The 19377-nt window shown below is 46.1% G+C and overlaps 1 protein-coding gene across 7 annotated transcripts in view; it reads left to right on the plus strand.

Moving 5' to 3' along the window:
- Window positions 1–19377, plus strand: part of CD99L2 (CD99 molecule like 2) — a 95935-nt gene that overhangs the window by 62416 nt on the left and 14142 nt on the right. For 2 of the 7 annotated variants that reach the window (XM_082716549.1, XM_082716547.1), the window contains exons 3-7: window positions 3659–3724; window positions 4459–4530; window positions 13789–13854; window positions 13987–14067; window positions 15665–15724. In XM_082716549.1, coding sequence (XP_082572675.1) covers window positions 3659–3724; window positions 4459–4530; window positions 13789–13854; window positions 13987–14067; window positions 15665–15724 — 345 coding nt within the window. Of the gene's footprint in view, window positions 1–3658; window positions 3725–4458; window positions 4531–13788; window positions 13855–13983; window positions 14068–15664; window positions 15725–19377 lie in introns of all 7 variants that reach the window. The other 5 variants (XM_082716548.1, XM_082716546.1, XM_082716551.1 and 2 more) reach the window with 3 other exon arrangements.

The raw sequence follows: 19377 nt of genomic DNA on the forward strand, positions 1-19377 counted from the left end.
GCTTTATGTTCATGTCTTTATTTTCCAATTAAAAAAAAATTATAGCCCTTCTAGTAGGGATAAAGTAGAACCTCATTGTAGTTTTTATTTGTGTTTCCCCGGTGACTGAGGAGGTCTTCATACATACTGAATGCCAGAGTTTCATCAGATACTATTTACAAATATTTTCTCTCATTTTGTAGGTTATCTTTTCAGTTTTTGAAAATGTACTTAGATTCACGGAGGTTTTCAGTTTTGATGAAGTTTAATTTACCCTTTTTCTTTTGTTTCTCATGCCTTTGGTGTCGTCTCTGAAAATTTGTGGCCTTAAAATCTTAAAAAAAAAAAAAATTGTGGCCAGATTGATCTGTTTTGCGGTAATTTTGTATATAGCCAACCTCCTTCTTCTGCATGTGGATATCCAGTTGTCCCAGCAACATTTATCAAAAAGACCATTCTTTTCCACCACTGAATGGTCTTGGAACCCTCTTGAAAATCAATGGCCATAAATATGTGGGTGCTTTCTGAAATCTCAATACTGTGACATTGATGTGTGTACACACACACACACACACACATATTCTTTTAAAGATTTATTTATTTATTTATTTGACAGGCAGAGATCACAAGGAGGCAGAGAGGCAGGCAGAGAGAGAGAGGCAAGCAGGTTCTCCGCCGAGCAGAGAACCTGATGCGGGACTTGATCCCAGGACCCTGAGACCATGACCTGAGCCGAAGGCAGCGGCTTAACCCCCTGAACCATCCAGGCGCCCACACATATTCTTGATATATATGTATATATATCTCACACACACACACACACACACACTTAATGCCAGTATCACACAGGTTTGATTACTCTAGGTTTGTAGTGTGACTCTTCTAATTTTATTTTTCCTGTTCTTTTGGCTCTTTGGGCCCCCATGTAATTCCATCTGAATTTTAGGATCAGTTTATCCACTTCTGTAAAAAAAAAAAAAAAAAGGCAGTTGAAATTTTGGCAGAGATTGCATAGAATCTGTAGGTTGATTTGTGTCATATTGCCATCTTAACCGTAGCAAGTCTTCTGTGACAATGGAGTGTTCTGCTTAGACTTATTATGGTTTCAACACTGTTTTGTGGCTTTTAGTGTACAAATCTTTACACATCCTTTGTTAAACTTATCTCTAAAAGTTTTATTCTTGTAATGCTTTATAGTGAAATCACTTTGAGTTTTGTGTATGGATCTTGTGTCCAGCAGCTTTGCTGGGCTTATTATCTCTAAGAGGTTTTTGGGTTTTTTTCTTTTTGTTTTTCTTTTGGTGGGGGATAGGTCTGGGTTGTTAGGGTTTTCTGTATGTAGGGTCATGTCATCGTTGACTAGAAATAGTTTTATTTCATTCTTCACAGTCTGTCTAGGTGAGATGATCAAGTGCTTTATTTCCCTTTGTTCTATTAGTTTTGGGTATTTTAGTGATTGCTTTTTCTTATATTGAGTTACCCTTGCATTTCTGGAATGAATCTTACTTTGCCATGTTTTATAGCCCTAGTATGCTTCTGGATTTGATTTGCTAGTGATTTGTTGAGGATTTTGTGTCTCTGTCCATAAGGGTTAAAGGTCTGTGGTGAATTTATTATTTAGTTATCTTGTGGTGGCTTTAGTAAGAGGTACTACTGGCTTCACAGAGTGACTTAAGAAGTATTCTGTCCTCTGTTTTTGGGAAGACTTTAAGAAGGATTGACTGATTTTTCATTATTTCTTTTTCCTTAGATTCACTTAGTCAAGGTATAGTATATCATTGGTTTTTAATACAATGTTCAATGATTTATCTGTTCAGTATACCACTCGGTGCTCATTTTTCTTTAAATATTTGGTAGAAATCACCAATGAGGACTTCTGGTCCTGGGATTTTCTTTCTGGGAAGTTGTTAAATCCTGATTCACTTTGTTTATTTGTAGGTGTAGTCAGATTTTCTGTTTCTTCTTGAGTCAGTTTTGGTGGTTTGTGTATAAGAATTTGTCCATTTCATCCAGGTTATCTAATTTATTGTAATATAATTTTTCATAGTGTTCCTTTATTCTTTTTATTCCTGTACAGTTTGTAGTAATGTCCTCTCCTTCATTCTTGAATTTAGTAATTTGGGTCTTCTTTCTTTTTGTCTTGGGTTGGTCTGTTAACAGTTTGTCAGTTTTGTCAAAAGAATCAAATTTTTGGATTTGTTTTTTCTCTTTTTTATATTCTCTATTGCAATTATTTATGCTCCAATTTTTATTTTCTTCTGCTTGACGTAGGTTTAGTTTACTCTTTATCTAATTTTTTTAAAGCTTTTATTCATTTATTTGAGATAGAGACAGCGCACGCAGAGGGAGAAGGAGAGACAGAATCTCAAGCGGACTCCACACTGAGTGTGGTGCCCAATGCGGGGCTCAGTCTTCTGACCCCGAGATCATGACCTGAGCTGAAATCAAGAGTTGGACCCTTAAATGACTGAGCCACCCAGGGCCCCTATTTAATATTTTGATGTGAAAGGCTAGGTCATTGATCTGAGACTTTTAAAAATGTCAATGTTTACAGCTAGAAATTTCCCCTCCAGCACTGCTTTCACAGTAACACATAAGTTTTGGTATGTTTTCTTTTTCATTCACCTCAAGGTATTTAATAATTTGCCCTGTGATTTCTTCTTTGACCCATTATTTCAAGTCTTCCTTTCTGATTTTCTGTCAAACTGTTCTATCTATGATTGAAAGGATGGTATTGAAATCTACAACTATTATTGTCAAATTACCTATTCTTGGATTTTTGCCTTTTTTTTTTTTTGCTGCTTGTATTTTGGGGCTTGGTTACTGGGTTCATGTACATTTAAAATTTTATCTTCCTGCTGCATTTATCTGTTCATGATTACAAACTGTCATTCTTTGACTCTTGTAACCATGTTTTTCTTGATGTGTGTTTTATCTGGTGGTGCCATAGCTCCTCCGCCTCTCTCACAGTTGCTGTTTGTATCATACTTTTACCCGTCTTTTTACTTTCAACCATTTTCTACTTTTGCTCTTAAATTTCCTTTACTACTTCTAATAGTAGGAACAGTTACACTAAAGTCTTGATGTCTAAGGAAAGAAACTATTAGAAAACCGTTAGATAGTATGCTGTGTGATAGGAGTGAAAGGAGTCTGTATTTTTAGAGGAGTCCGGTTGTGCTGAAAAACCCAATAGTTACGGAGTAAGAACCATGCTTATATGAACTATTCCGTTGGTATTATACTACTTTCAGTTCATGAGACACTCCCACACTCTCCTGGGAACATAATCTTGGTCCATCCCTGGGCAGTGTTATTTATGGTTACGGTGCCAGGTTGATAGTGGTGGAAACCAAGGCCTGAAGCTCCCACGGGTCATGCCCAGACTCTGGAACCCCCCGGGCCATGGGGTCCGTTTTATCCTGCAGATCGAGGCTGAACACCTCACCCCGTTAATCTTCAGGTCCTTCAGTCGTCTGAAGGAGAGTGAATGGAACTGGTCTCTCGTTTAAACCTTGTCCATTCCGCTGTCATCCTCACAGGGGTTGTCAGAGGCCTTAGAGGGGCCTCAGGGACTAAGACAGGGGCACCATAGTTCTGATGTGACATCCCTGAGCTGTGAAGTGGCTGCTGTATCTTGTTACTAAATGTGTTCCCATGCTGTCCCCCTTCTCCATTTTAGCACGATGGGACCATGGCACCACAACCAAGAGGCCAGGGACAACCCGAGCTCCGCCAAAGCCTGCAGGTAATATGGCCCCTCTGAGGAGAACATTTATATTCCAGTGTTCTCTTTCAGGGAAGGATTTTGGAACCTGGTGCTTCTGCGTGACTTTTTCTTGGAGTTGTTTCAGCTTTCTCCAGATGGGCCACTTTACTATTCAGACATCCTCACTCATGTGAACAAAACAAAAAAGTAAACCTTGCCTTGGGGTGGGGGCACAGTCATTGCTCCCATCTGGGAACTTGTTACTAGTACTTTCTGAGCATGCTACCGTGTTTCTGGAAGTGGATGGCTACCATTCTTCTGGAGAGGCAGTCATGAACGAAGAGAGAGTTACCCCTGCTCTGTGATTTGCGCTCATGTCTTCACATTTCCACCCTCAAAGGGCTTCTTTGTGACCATGCAGCCTCCCTGTTTGTCTGGTCTGTGGACTCTGCACTTGGTTTTGAATCTTGAGTCAGTGCATGTAATCAGTGAGTAGACAGTTAAAATGGTCTGTTTGCATACACAGCATACACAGAAATAGAAATTAGTTGAGAAGATGGTAACATAGTGCAAAGAGAGAACAGCAACTCGATTCATCTGTTGGTATTTTCATTACCAGTGTCTGTGGGAGTCGGAGCCCAACTTAAACTTCTTTGTCTGAACTCACCAATTGTGTCGATCAGTCGAACCCAGGAGTGTTTTGCGTTTTTCAGACTCTTGTACCAGTTGTTAATCAGTTGGCTGTTTCCTTTGTGTTTTGATGCTCACCGAAGGTGCGTTTGGCTTGGCCGATGCTTTGGATGACCCAGACGACGGCCGCAGGAAACCGAGCACGGGGGGAGGAGGTAAGTCGGAGCTGGTTGGAAGCACTGGCCGGCACAGCAGCTCCCCGAACCTTGTAGTAGCTCATTAACTACAACAGCCCGCAGCGCTCCCCTAGGACTCAGGGTACTTCAAGGCACAGAACGCTAAAATAGTAGTTCTCAAACTTTTTGGTCTCAGGACTCCCAGCATCGTTGAGGATTGCGAGGGCTTTTGTGTTCGTGGGTCACGTCTAGCAGTATTTCTCATCTTTGAATGTAAAAGAAAACAAATCTTAAAATATTTATTTATTTAAAATGAACAATAATAAAGTGTCATATCTGTTAACAAACATATTTTTTATGATAACTGCTTGGCAAGACAAAAACAATTACGTGACAAGACCTTTATGTACTTTTTTTTTTTTAAGATTTTACTTATTTATTTGACAGAGATCACGAATAGGCCGAGAAGCAGGCAGAGAGAGACGGGGAAGCAGGCTCCCCGCCGAGCAGAGAGCCCGATGCGGGGCTCGATTCCAGGACCCCGAGATTATGACCTGAGCCGAAGGCAGAGGCCTAACCTACTGAGCCACACAGGCGCTCCACCTTTGTGTGCATTTTTGAGAATTTCTAAGACATCTTGGTGGAGGAGTCTGTACGTTGTTGTGGGTTGTTCATGCAGCTTTTTCCAGTGGTAGCGTGTTGCAAATTGTACTGCAATACCACAACCATTGATTGTTACACTCGTTCCAACTCCCAAGGTTTGTCCGTCCTTGCATGTGTGTTGAGGCGTACACAGTTTTGTCACGTGTTAGAGCGATTCCAGTGTGTTCTCTTACACACCCACCCCAGGTCAGGAGTTTGGGTTCTGTTTGGCAGGGTCCTCCACTCCGTGTTTTCTGCGGAGCTGCAGGTGGGCTGTCCGCCAGGGCTGGGGGCTCATGTGAGGTCTGAGGCTGGGTTCGTTTTCCATCACTGCAGTAATGAATTACCACAAAGTCGGTCACTAACCAACACCTGTGTTTTATATTCCTTGAGGTCAGAAATCTGAAATGGCTGTCATTGAGCTAAAGTCAGTATCAGCATAGCTGTGTCCCTCCTGTTGGTTTCCTTGCCTTTTGGCTCATGGTCCTTTCTCTGCATCTTCAGAGCCAGCAGTGTAGTATAGCATTTTCAGGTCTTTCTCTCTCTTTTTTAAAAAGATTTTATTTATTTATTGGTCAGAGTGAGAGAGAGAGAGAGAGTACATGAGCAGGGGGTGGGGAGTGGCAGGCGGAAAGAGAAGCAGACTCCCCAGGGAGCAGGGAGCCTGACCTGGGGCTCAATCCTAGGACCCTGAGATCATGACTTGAGCCAAAGGCAGATGACTGACTCACTGAGCCACCCAGGCGTCCCTGACTCACACACACACTCTCTCTCTGTCTCAAAGACCATTGTGATCGCATCGAGCCCATCCAGATAATCCTGGATAGTCTCCCCATCTCAGTATTCTTTAAAAAACAATGTAAAACCTTTCGCCATGTGTGAGGTAATGTATTCTCAGGTTCTTAGAATTAGGACACTCCCGTCTTTGTAAGGGGAGCGTTGCATTTCTACCACGTCTGCCCTCTGGCTCACAAATACTCGTATCCCTCCCACGTGCAAAAGACATTCAGTCTGTCTCAGCTGCTTCAAAAGTTTCAGCTCATTACATCATCAACTCAGATTCCAAAATCTTAATTTAATCAGCACAAATGTCCCAAATATCACCTAAATGATCTAAATCAGGTGTAGGTAAGGCTTGTAGTCCTCCGTATATGCACCTGTGAAACTCCAGAAACAAGTTGGTCCCCCAGATACAATAGAGGGGTGGGAAACAGCAGTTACGGACATTCCGTTTACAAAAGTGAGAAAATGAGGCAGTGTCCCCCACTCGCTCACATGCGCTCTCTCAGATAAATTGACAAATCTTGAAAAAAGGGAGAAAATGTAAGGCATGAGAATTTTACCAGTTTCCAGCAATTTCGAAATCCAGCTGGGCGAAGTGCATGAGGTTCCAGGCCCGGGGACATTTGCGGTGGTTCCCAGCTGTGCGCTCGGCTCGCAGCTCTGTCCTCGGCTCATCCTTCCCTTGTCACGAAGAATAGCACAGGTTTGCAGCCGAGTTGTTCTGTTGGCCTAGTTTCTGCCTATAGCATTTTGGGAGGCTAAGAACCTTCTTTGATTTTGTTCTCTGTCTGTCCCTCTTACTTCCAAGCCGCCCGTGTTCCTGCTGCTGTAAATGCTCCAGAACCTTGCAGATTTCCCGTGTGTGTCACGGAGATTGCTCCTTTGGACAAGAGGCTCCTTCATAGATCTTTCCACTGAGGCGCCTGATACGTATAATCTCTTCAAAGAGCCTTGTGTGTGACTAAAACTCTGACCTTCTGAGCCCTCCAAGGCCCTACTAAAAGGTTGGCCAGCCATGCCGTTGGCTTTCTCTTCAGAGCGTGCTCTCTTGGCAGTGAGTTTTATAGCACTTTTTGCAGTCGGGTTAGGATAGAACTTTCCCAGCCCTTCCAGTGCTGCTTACTGTGTGCTGGGGAGTTCTGCCTTCAGTCCTGTCTTTCTCTTGCATTTGACTATGGGCAGCAGGAGGAAAGGAGGCCAAACCCTTAACACTTTCTTTTTTTTTTTTAAATCTCCTCAGCTGGCCTTTCCAAGTTCGTTATTTACAAGTTCTGCTCTCCACATAACCACAGGATGCGTCATTCAGCCCAGTTTTCTGCCACCTCATAAGGATCTTCTCTCCGCCCGCGCCCGTAGCGCGCTCCTCACCTCCATCGGAGCGCTCCCTGGCAAAGCCCTCAACATCCCTGTTCCCATCCACAGACTTCGCGATGCTTTAAGGACTCCCTGGCACGCTGTGGGTTTTCTCCAGCATGTTCTTGCCATCTTCCCGAGTGCTCGATAGCTGGCACTAGCTGTTAAGATCCGTATTTCTGCTCACCGGCTGTTCGAGGCAGCCCCGGCGTTTTCCGTCAGGGTTAGGGCATGACTGCGCATAAGTCCTTCCAGCCGTTGTCTGTTCCGTGTCTAGGTCTTTATTACAGCAGTGCTGAACCCTGCTCCTGAAGTCTACAGTTTCTTTTTGCTGCTGGAGCAAATGACAGCGGTGTGCGGGCTTTAAAACAACCCAGATGCATCACGTTACGAGTCCTGGGGGTCAGAAACTCGATTTGGGTTTTGCTGGATCAAAATGAAAGGTCCTGAGAGAGCTGCGTTCCTGCGTGAGGCTCTGGGGAGAAATCTGCTTCTGTGCCCTTCCCCGCCTCGGCCAGCCGCCCCTTCCCCGATCCTCAGAGCCAGCAAAGTAGCCTCTTCCAGTGTCTCCCTCACTCTCACCCCTGCTCCCCTCCTCACCTCTCCTCCCCCCATCTCCTGCCTGTCTCTCTCCCCACCCCTTGGGCCTGCCAGGAGGTTCCAGGATAATCTTTTCATCTCGAGGACTTGAGCTTCATTGCATCTGCACGGTCCCTTTTCCCGTGCGAGGTGACCTAGTGGCGAGCTTGGTTCTTTTGGCAGAATTCACTTCTGTGCAGCTGTAGAGCTCATGGCCATTGCTCCGGGGACTGCGCGAGAAGGTGCACCGCCTCCCTTTAGTGTCCACGCGGGGAAGCTCAGGCTTAGCGCCCGGTGGAGTGAGAATCCCGCGGGACGCTGTCCCTTTCGAGGGAGGGACTCGGTCCTGCTGACTGGCATCCGAATTAGAGCTGTGGGAATCCCTTTGCCGCTGCCTGATCTTGGGAATGACAGCGGATCCTCCCGCACTCCTGGGGCTGGGACTACTCAGGCCGTGGGTGGGAGCGGGGCGGGAACGCTCACAGCCGTCCGCAGGTTCTGCCCACCATCTAGGACATTAAGGGCAACTGGCGTTCTCTCTCGACTGCAGAATCCAGTGCCTCGTCCTACCGTTCGGTGCTCCCCGCCCTGGTTCCCGTTGGGGGCGACGCTCGGTGCACATGCCCTCGCATTCGCAGCACTGGGCAAATGTCAGCCCTGGTAAAAGGGCAGAGCCTACCCGAGGAGGGTTATCAAAATGGTTATGACCTCACAGACCCCCAGGGATTCACGGAACATTCTTTGAGAACTACTGGCCAAGCGCTAGTTATCAGACCTTAATCAGTTTTCCCTTAAATGGGTGATTTCCTCCCCATGACTGTGCCGTGAGCACGTTAACTGTGGAGCCGGGGCAAGCAGCAAGTCCCTGTAGGTGTCTTTGTTGTGTCAAGCTCTGCCTTCACAACTTCGCTTCCGTGGGTTGTCCTGTAAATTAGTTCTAGCTTTCTGGATGGCGATTTGCTGAAATCTTGGAGCCTTTCTGCATCCAAGCATTGTCCCTCTAGGTGCCCTTCTGCACCTGGGCAGCTGCCTCGTGTCCTCCATCAGCACCGAACGCAACATGCAAACCCCACGGCCCAACAGTTCTGAGCGCTCGTGCGCTGCAGCCAGCGTGGGAACGGGGGTGCTCTCTGCGACCGACATGGCAAGAGTCAAGTCCCACGACAGAATCTGCTTCTGTGAAAACACGCGAGCGCGTCTGAAAAGACTGAGTAGCCACCTCAGAGGGCGCCTTTGAGGCTGACTCTACTATTTGAATTTCTTTCAGTTCTGTACCACTGGATTATTTTTATATTGAGCATATATTACTTTTATAGTAAACTTAAAAAACACTAAAGCCACCTTTACATGAGGAAAAGCTCCGGGTCATGGTCACGTCCTCCTCTCTTTGTTCGGATGAGAAGGACTTGTCCAGGGTTCTGCTGCAAAGCTAGCGGGCCGACGGGACCGGAGCCTGGGGTCCCGGCTCTTCCCCGGCATGCTGCTGCTGCAGGCACTGGCGCGGGGCGGTTTAGCGTCAGGGGCACACCCTGGCTGGCAGAGCCTTGGCAAGGGCCTCTTCTGATCCACAGGCCAACCTGCCCCGAAGTCTTACCATAGTACCTCAAAACCCACACTGTAAGCTTCGGTGTGTAGTGATCACTGGCCTGCTTGGCAGTTTGCCCATGGAAGATCAGATCCACTGATCTAGAAAGGTGAGAATGGGACTCTGGTCTTTAAGAGGGAAGCGCAGTGTGAGAACAGAAAAGCAGTGACCCCAGGCCCTCTAGAAAAGTTGTGTTTTATACCCTCATCTCCAAGAGGCAGGGATGTTTGTCCTGTAAAGATATCCTCTCTGTGTGATTTTTTCAATGTGCCACCAACCGTGAGGATCAGGAAAGAACATAAGCTTATTTCTGGAAACGACTTGTGTAGCCCACCTCACTCCTAGATGTTCTTACTTCCTGCCCTTCTGCCTGCTTTGCTCCTCAGTTTTTAAGATCGATAATAGACATTCCTGGGCCCTGAACACCAGTCATTTATGTATCAGATCATTTTTTTCCCCAGAAATGACCTTGATGCTCAAATCAGTGTTTAACTATTTTTTTTTTAACTATTGGAGGAAATTGTGAGCTCGTGAAGGTGTAAGACATCGTGTGTACCCTCTACCCACTTTCCCCAGTGGTAACTCTGCACATTTTCCTGGGTTAATTTCTACTCACGTGTATGTTTGTGTTTCTACTTCTGTGTGGTTTGTCACCCGGGTGGGTGCGTGTATCCACCACGACAGTCCACACGGAGAACGCTTACATCACCGTAAAGATTCTCTTGCTGCCCTTTTATGAACACTATCACCTTCCTCTCTGAAACCCCCCATCCTGTCCCCACCCCCTAACCTAACCTATGTTCATTGGTAGAATCTGGCAATTTAGGAAATGTTGTGTAAATGGAATCATATAGTATGTAATGTTTGGGGATTGGTTTTCTTTTCGACTAGCATAATTCCCTTAAAATCTAGCCAAGCTATTGTAGGCATCGAAAGTTAGTTGCTTTCCCTTCCCAAATAGTGTTCCATGATGTAGATAAACCACAGTTTATGAAGGTCATCGCCAGTTTTTGGTTATTAAACATTTATATGCAGGTTTTTGTATGAACTTGAGTTTTTCCATTCTGTAGGGTAAATGACCAGGAATGTGATTGCTGGATCATATGGTAGTTGTAGGTTTATGTTTTATTTCTTATTTATTTTTATTTGTAAATGAAAAAAATTATTTATTTGACAGAGAGAGACACAGCGAGAGAGGGAACACAAGCAGGGGGAGTGGGAGAGGGAGAAGCAGGCTTCCTGCAGAGCAGGGAGCCCGATGTGGGGCTCGATCCCAGGACCCTGGGATCATGACCTGAGCCGAAGGCAGGCGCTTCACTACTGAGCCCCCCAGGCGCTCCGTTTATGTATTTTTAAAGATTTTATTTATTTGACAAAGAGAGACACAGCGAGAGAAGGAACACAGGCAGTGGGAGGGGGAGAAGCAGACTCCCCGCCGAGCAAGGACCCCAATATGGACCCCAGGATCATGACCTGAGCTGAAGGCAGATGCCTAATGACTGAGCCCCCGAGGTGTCCCATGGGTTTAATTTTTAAAGACTGTTGCCAGCCTGTTTCCCAGAGTGCTTGTACCATTTCACATCGCCGCCAGTGGTGAAGGAGTGATCCACTTTCTCCACATCCTTGCCGGTCCTTGATGCAGTCATGCTGCTAGGCATGTGGTGTTACCTCATTGTGATTTTAATTTGCACTTCCCTAATTGTATGTGCGTCTTGGCCATCTGTATCAATTCTTCAGTGAGATTTCTCTTCATGTCTTTTGCCCATTTTCTAATCAGATTGTTTATTTTTTACTCTGATTTTTAAGAACTCTCCATGTATTCTGAACATAGTCCTTAGTCATATGTGTGTTTTCTAAGGATTTTCTCCTACTCTGTAGCTTGTCTTTCATCTTTTTTTTTATTGTGCTATGTTAGTCACCATACAGTACATCATTAGTTTTTGATGTAGTGTTCCATGATTCACTGTTTATGAAGAACGTGCTCCATGCAGTCCGTGCCCTCCTACGACCCGTCACCAGGGTCACCCACCCCTCTACCCTCCTGCCCTCTAAAGCCCTCCGTTTGTTTCTCAGAGCTCATAGTCTCTCATGGTTCGTCTCCGATTTCCCCACCTTCATTTTCCCTTCCTTCTCCCCGTGTCCTCCATGCTATTCCTTATGCTCCACAAATGAGTGAAACCAGATGATAATGGACTCTCTCTGCTTGACTTATTTCACTCAGCATCATCTCCTCCAGTCCCATCCATGTTTATGCAAAAGTTGGGTATTTGTCCTTTCTGATGGAGGCCTAATACTCCGTAGTGTATCTGGACCACATCTTCCTTATCCATTCGTCCGTTGAAGGGCATCTTGGCTCCTTCCACAGTTTGGCAACTGTGGCCATTGCTGCTATGAACATTGGGGTGCACCTGGCCCTTCTTTAAGCTACATTTGCATCTTTGGGGTAAATACCCAGTAGTGTGATTGCTGGGCCGTAGGGCAGTTCTATTTTCAACTTTCCGAGGACCCTCCATGCTGTTTTCCAAAGTGGCCGCACCAGCTTGCATTCCCACCAACAGTGTAGGAGGGTTCCCCTTTCTCCGCATCCTCGCCAGCATCTGTCGTTTCCTGACTGGTTAATTTTAGCCATTCTGACTGGTGTGAGGTGATATCTCCCTGTGGTTTGGATTTGTATGTCTCTGATGGTGAGTGATGTAGAGCATTCTGTTGGCCATCTGTATGTATCCTTTGGAGAAATGTCTGCTCATATCCTCTGCCCATTTCTTGATTGGATTACTTGTTCTTTGGGTGTTGGGTTTGGTAAATTCCTTACAGATTTTGGATATGAGCCCTTTATCTGATATGTCATTTGTGGATATCTTCTCCCATTCTGTCAGTTGTCTTTTGGTTTTGTGGACAGTTTCCTTTGCTGTGCAAAAGGAAAACGATCTTGATGAAGCCGCAATAGTTCATTCTTGCCCTTGCTTCCCTTGCCTTTGGCGATGTTTCTAGGAAGAAGTTGCTGCGGCTGTGGTGGAAGAGGTTTGCTGCCTGTGTTCTCCTCTAGGATTTTGACAGAGGCCTGTCTCACATTTCAGTCCATTTCAGTTTGTTGAGGTTGGATTTCTGGTCCAGGATACAATCTGTTCGTGAAAGTTCCCTGCATGCTTTAACAATTACTTGTGCTGCGGCTGAGCGGAAGGTCCCGTCACACCAGCTACGTCCTGTTCAGTTGATTGTGTTGTCAGTTCCCTGTCAGTGCGGGGTTTCATTCTGGTAGTTCTGTCAAGTGCTGACAGTGGGGCATTGAAGTCCCAGCTTAATTTTGGACTTGTTGCTCACTCCTTTTAGCTCTAACAGTTTCCTCTCTGTGTGTTTTGACACTGTTGTTTGGCTAGGATTGTTCTGTGTTCTTGGTGGACTGACCTTTTATCATGATGTGACATCTCCCTTTATACCTAGTTAGAAATCTCCTGTCATGTCTTACTGTATTTTTTATAATTTTTATACTCTTTCCAGAAGTTTCAGACTTACATTCCTTTGATCCACAGACAACCCCAAGGCCTTATCCAGAAAAGACAAGTAATGCATTGTAAATTATCTGGGCTGTTCGAGGATTACCTTATTGATCTGTAAAACTCACTGATGTTTTTTCCCCCACAAATATTGCTCTTTTATCAGCGCTTGCCATAGCGAGTACTGTCTTTGCCTTTCTTCTCCTTTAAATTTCCTTTCCCTTCCTCAACCTGCAGTCATAGAACAGTTTGTGGCACATTCTTTAAGCTCAAGAAAATAAATTATTGGAAAACTCATGCACGTCATGCCATGTAATTGTTGTGAAAGGAGTCTGTATTTTTAGAGGAGTCCGGTTGTGCTGAAAAACCCAATAGTTACGGAGTAAGAACCATGCTTATATGAACTATTCCGTTGGTATTATACTACTTTCAGTTCATAAGATACTCCCACACTCTCCTGGGAACATAATCTTGGTCCATCCCTGGGCAGTGTTATTTATGGTTACGGTGCCAGGTTGATAGTGGTGGAAACCAAGGCCTGAAGCTCCCACGGGTCATGCCCAGACTCTGGAACCCCCCGGGCCATGGGGTCCGTTTTATCCTGCAGATCGAGGCTGAACACCTCACCCCGTTAATCTTCAGGTCCTTCAGTCGTCTGAAGGAGAGTGAATGGAACTGGTCTCTCGTTTAAACCTTGTCCATTCCGCTGTCATCCTCACAGGGGTTGTCAGAGGCCTTAGAGGGGCCTCAGGGACTAAGACAGGGGCACCATAGTCCTGATGTGACATCCCTGAGCTGTGAAGTGGCTGCTGTATCTTGTTACTAAATGTGTTCCCATGCTGTCCCCCTTCTCCATTTTAGCACGATGGGACCATGGCACCACAACTAAGAGGCCAGGGACAACCCGAGCTCCGCCAAAGCCTGCAGGTAACACGGCCACTCTAGGGAGGGCAGTAATGAAGGGTGCCACGGAGTTCGCTTTGGGGCAGATGTCCGAAGAGCTACCAGTGCTTTAACCGATGGACTTTCTCTTGTATGTTTCGGCGCCTACTGCAGAAGACGACTTTGATTTGGCTGACGCCCTGGATGACCGGAATGATCGAGATGACAGCCGCAGGAAACCGAGCGCTGGGGGAGGGGGTGAGTCAGAGCTGGCCACATGCACCGGGCCGCACGGCGGCTCCCTGGCCAGAGCGTCGCTCGTTCACCGTGGCGACCCGCAGAGCCCCCGGGCCCGGCTGAGCTGGGAACACTTCGAGGTGTAGGAGAGAACCCTAAAGAGTAGTTCACAAACGTTTTGGTCCCTGGACTCCCAGAATCATCAGGGATTTCAAAGGCTTTTGTTTCTGTGTGCATTTTGTGCACATTTCTGTGTTGAAGCAAAAGACCTAGACTCACTCTGTTTCCAGATTCTATCGTAATGGATTGTGATGGCCGAAGTGTATGAAGGAAATCTGGCCTCATAGAAATAGGCAGTTGGAAGAGGAGTGTTTTAATTGACTTTTTAGATCATTGTTGTAGATATTCTTCGTTGTTAAGACACCCAGACCCGGCTGGTGGCGGTGTCTTACCGTTTCAGTGTAGGGTGGCATCTGAGACCATATCAGTGAACTTTTCATACTTGATTCCATTAAACCCTCCAGGACTTGCTTGGACTTTCAATGGAATGTTTACCCATTTGTGGTTTTATATATTGTGCATTGGTCATTTGGAAATCCTGGTGTCCTGAGCCCTTTTGAAGTTCCAGATAGTGCCACGTCTCATTTGTTAACATCACCCCATCTCCTTCAATGAAGTCTTAAGTGTTGGGAGGCTGCTGAGCTCACAAGGGTGGATACAGATTTTTTAAAAATTCTAAGTTGTGTTTGAAATCTTACTATTGGCAACAGACCCTGCCAGTGGTTTTCTTTGCAGTGACAGCCTCATTTCATTCATTTTCAGGAAAAAAATCTGCCAAATATTCAAGCTCTTTTCCATTTTCTCACGTAGAACATTAGAGTTGTGTACTCTGTGGTTAAGCCGGAATCCAGTTTTCTCTTCCCTTGTGTTACTTTTCTGTTACCTCATAATGAATGATCACAAGCTTACCGAGTTAAGGCGGCACCCACTTATGGACTCACAGTTTCCTTTGGTGAGTGAGGAGTTCGGGAACAGTGGAGCTGGGACATCGTGACGTCACGATGTCGGCCCGGCCTGGGCTTCTCTGAGCTGGCGTTCGCTTCCACATTCGTGTGGCGGTTGGCAGAGTACATTTCCTTGCGGTTGTAGAACTGATGGAGAAAGACAGAGACCGGGGAGAGCCTGGGAGAGGAAAGCTAACTCTGTTGCTCCTGGTGTCTGAGCTCAGGAAGGCGTCAGGCCTGAGCTGGACTCTGAGCTGGAGTCAGGCCCGCCGAGGGTAACCTCCTTTTTGATTCAGGCAAAGCCAAACTGATTTGGGATCTTAATTACATCCGCACCATCTCGTCACCTCTGGCACCTCATATAACCCAATCACAGGGGGGCTAGTCCCCTTGTTCGTGGTCCCACTGAACGCTCTAAGTGATGGGCGAGATTGTACAAGGTGTGCAGTCTAATGGGAGAGGATTTTAGCGCCCTGTTAGAATTTCCTACCGTATTCATCAAGGACATCCTTAACTGGCAGGCAGTTTCTGGGGATGTTGGGCAACACTACCACAAGGTTTTTGTCCCTGCAAAATGTGCTGTGGTATTGACGTTCCTATTTTGTTTTCTCCAGGTTTTTCAGACAAGGATCTTGAAGACATATTAGGCGGTGGTGAATACAAACCTGACAAAGGTGAGGTTAGGGTCACTGCTTTGTTCAAACCTCTCAGTCTCATTACAGACGTGATTACGTGGTGACCAGATTAATGGAGCCTTTCTTCCTCAGCATCTGGGATAGAAGAGGTCGTTTCTAAACATCCTGCTTGCAACTCGGAGGGCTCACTTGGAATCATGTGGGCTGCGCGGCTCAAAGGAAGGGGGGCAGTTCATAAGCCAACTTGGAAAAGCCACGCGGTCCCCCTGGTGCTCCCAAGGCAAGGGGCCGCGTGGCTAGCATGTCCATCCCGAGTCGGAGCCAGTGACTGGGATCCACTGCTGCCCCCAACCTGAGGATCCTCTCACCCTTGGGTTGGGAGGAGCAAAGCTCATCATGACAAGCATTTTTTAGGAGACCCGTAGGAAGTCTGACATCTTTTAAAATATCTTTTTAGTTTAAAATAGTTTAGAACACAGGGAGCCCGACTGGCCTAGTCTGTAGAGTTGTGCCACTCTTGATCTTGGGGTTGTGAGTTTGAGCGCCACTGTGGGAATAGAGATTACTTAAAAAATCTTAAAAAAAGATTTAAAATTCTCAAGAAGTCAGAAAAATTACGCAGGAGAATTTCTGTGTGCTCTCCACCCAGCGTCCCCTGAAGGTCGCCACTGATCTTTTGTAACCGTAGTATATTGTCAAAGCCAGGAAGCTGGCCGTGGTACCGGCTGTGGTTAAGTCACATATAGACCCGATGCACGTGGCATCAGCTTTGGCATGTACCCATGTGTGCCTGCACACACATGTGGGTCTGTGAAGTTGCCTCGTAGGTGCAGATTTCAGTGCCCACACCCAGTCAGGATGCCGAGTACAGAACTGTTTCATCACCACAAGGAACCCCCCTCATGCTAGCCCCTCTTAGTCATGCCTTCTCCCTCCCCCCAAAACCACCAAAGATTTAAACCTTTTATCCTAATAACACATCAAGAGCTGATCCTACCATGAAGAGAATCAGCCAGATTGGATGTGCAAAATAAGTTATGATTGGAATTCCTGATTGTTACTTGTGGTGGCTGCCTGTTTTGATGGTATGTGGTGACTGTAACTTGTAGTTACAATGCTGAGTTGTTACAGTTGTGACCGGTGTGACAGCAACGTGTTGTGGCAGGTTGTGGTCGTGACTTACCGCGGTCATGTGTGAACGAGTTAGGAGTGTGTCCGTTTGGGACCCTGCTACGCTCCCCACGGTCCTGGCGGTGGCATTAGCATTCTTTCGGGGACCGTGTGCCTTTCTTGTGGAACTGTGTTCTCTTCCGAGTAAAGGATACTGTAGTCACATCTGTCCTTCAAAACACCTTTCCAGACAATGTCATCTTGAGTAAAAAGTTCTAAAAGCCACTAAACGAAACTCACAGGTGTCAGAAGAACATGGAACATTTAAAGGGCAAACCCAGCAAATTGGCCAATTACTCCTGGGTGACAAATGGTATTTCTAGATGGTGAGATGCGGGCAGCGGTAGCGAGTGGGAGCGGGTACTTGGATGGAAGGCGAATGGCGCGTCGGGGGCTTCCTTATCAGCAGTGCATGTTTTAGTCAGGAGGAACTGTTGGGAAAGTCTTTAATTAGGCTCATGTTTGAACTTCTCATCTAAAGAATAACCAATTGTTAGGTTAAGCTATACCCTCCGTCATTAAAAGCATCATTCAAAGAAAATAAAGGGGGTCCCAGCAGAAAATACCAGTGCGAGCCTGGGCACACATGGTCATGAGAAGCACACGGTGAAATTCTCAGATGTTCTCCTCTGTGCAGACAGGCTAATGCCGTGCGTGCAGGTAAAACATCCTATTTCAATACGCGATGATCATCAGCATAAAAAAACGATCCTCACTAACGTATTTTCCAACTTTGGGTCTTAGGTTCGTACACCAGGCTCAACTATACTTTTGGAGTTTGGTTTTGAAATAATGCGTTATGTTATATAGATTTTTTTAATCAAGAAAACATTTCTGTCGGCCTTGCGGGAGCGCCCCATATTTTGCTTGTAGGTGATAGGGACAGTGTCTTGTCAACAGGTCCCACCGGCCGCCCCAGTGAGAAGCTTGAGGCCAATCCATTTCAAGTCCTCTGTCTCCTCTGGGTCCACATCTCCGTGTCCTTAGTGACTTCCTGACGGTCCCAGCTCTCTGTCCCCTGTGGCCGCTGCAGTATTTGGCTTTGATGACCGGCTCCTACTGTTTTGGTCTCATTCCCTTCTTCCTGCACACTGTTGCCTGCTGGGAAGATCTCCCCTGGCGTCCAGTTCCGTAGATCGTTGCCTCCCTCACTGGAAGCAATCGCTGTTAGAAGGAAAGATCTGCGTGTTGAGTGTGTTCCTGACTTAGTGGGATGGCACCACTTTTCTACCCTTTAAGTGGGCAGGAGCAGGCAAGCGGCGCGTGGTTGTCCACTAAATCATGCGTGCTCTCCAGTGCTGTGATCTGGCGCCCCAGGCTTGCTTTGGGCATCCCTTTCCTGCTTCTCCGTGACCGGGAGAAACCTAGCGCGCGTCTGCGATTTGTGTCCTTGCTCAATTCTGGTATCAGCCTGTACCTCTGTGAGGAACAGCTTCACCGCTGAGAGCACAGCGTTCGTGTTGGAATTCAGTCTTTCCCTTACAGTTCCCAGACAGAGCAGCCTTTGGTCGGCTCCTCTGTCCCTCCTTCCCTGTTCCTCCAGGAGCGACGTCTGGTTGTCACAGCCTGCATCCAGTCCGGAGCTTGCCCGCGCACCTGGTCCATGTTTCCTTTCGTTCTTTTGCTAACATACGTTCAAGTTCACTCTTCGTGGTGGACAACTGTGTGGGTCGTTACAGATGCACTTGGTCACGTGTCCACCACCCAAGTACCGGACAGAACCGTCCTGTCACCGTGAGCGTTCTTCCATCCTTCTCTCTGGTCCTCAGCCACTCTCCCTTCTTCAGCCCTAATCTGTCTCCTGTTAGTGTAACCACGAATCTGTTTACCTTCCGCTTAGTTTTGCCTTTTCCTGAATGTCCTGTAATTGGAATCAGGCAGCGTGTAGCCTTTGCGGACGGACTTCTTTCTCTTAGCGATGTGCATTGAAGATGCCTGCACGTCTTTTCATGGCTTGGCAATGTATTTCTTTTTAGCATTGAGTTGTATTCTGCTGTCTGGATGGAGCACTTTTGCTTAGCTGTTGACCTATTGAAGGACATCTTGGTTGCATCTGGTTTTTGACGATTGTGCATAAAGCTGCTGCGAACATTTATAAATGCGTATAGGTTTTTTTTTTCCATTTGTGTTTCCCTAATGAGAGATGATGTTGAACGTCTTCTTCAGTGAAGTCTATTCAGATTTTTTGCTCTTGTAAAAAACAAATGAGGGTTTTTGCTTTTACGAGTTCTTTATATAATCTTGGTACAGGTCCTTTATCAGGCATATGATTTTGAAGATATCTTCTCCCTGTTCTATGGCTGTATTTTCCTTTTCTTAATAGTATTGTTTGTTGAATGTTTATTTCTTTAAAGGTCAGTTTATTGAGTTTTTTCTTTTATGAATCATGAATCATGTTCTCGTGTTTAAGAACAGTCAGGGTCATGGAGGTTTCTTCCCTACGTCCTCTAAAAGTGTTACAGTTTTAGCTTGTACATTTGGGTCTTTGCTGCTCTGTTTTGAATTAATGTGTATATGGTGTG

Source organism: Mustela nivalis (genome assembly GCF_964662115.1).
Source record: "Mustela nivalis genome assembly, chromosome: X".
Classification (NCBI taxonomy): Eukaryota; Metazoa; Chordata; class Mammalia; order Carnivora; family Mustelidae; genus Mustela; species Mustela nivalis.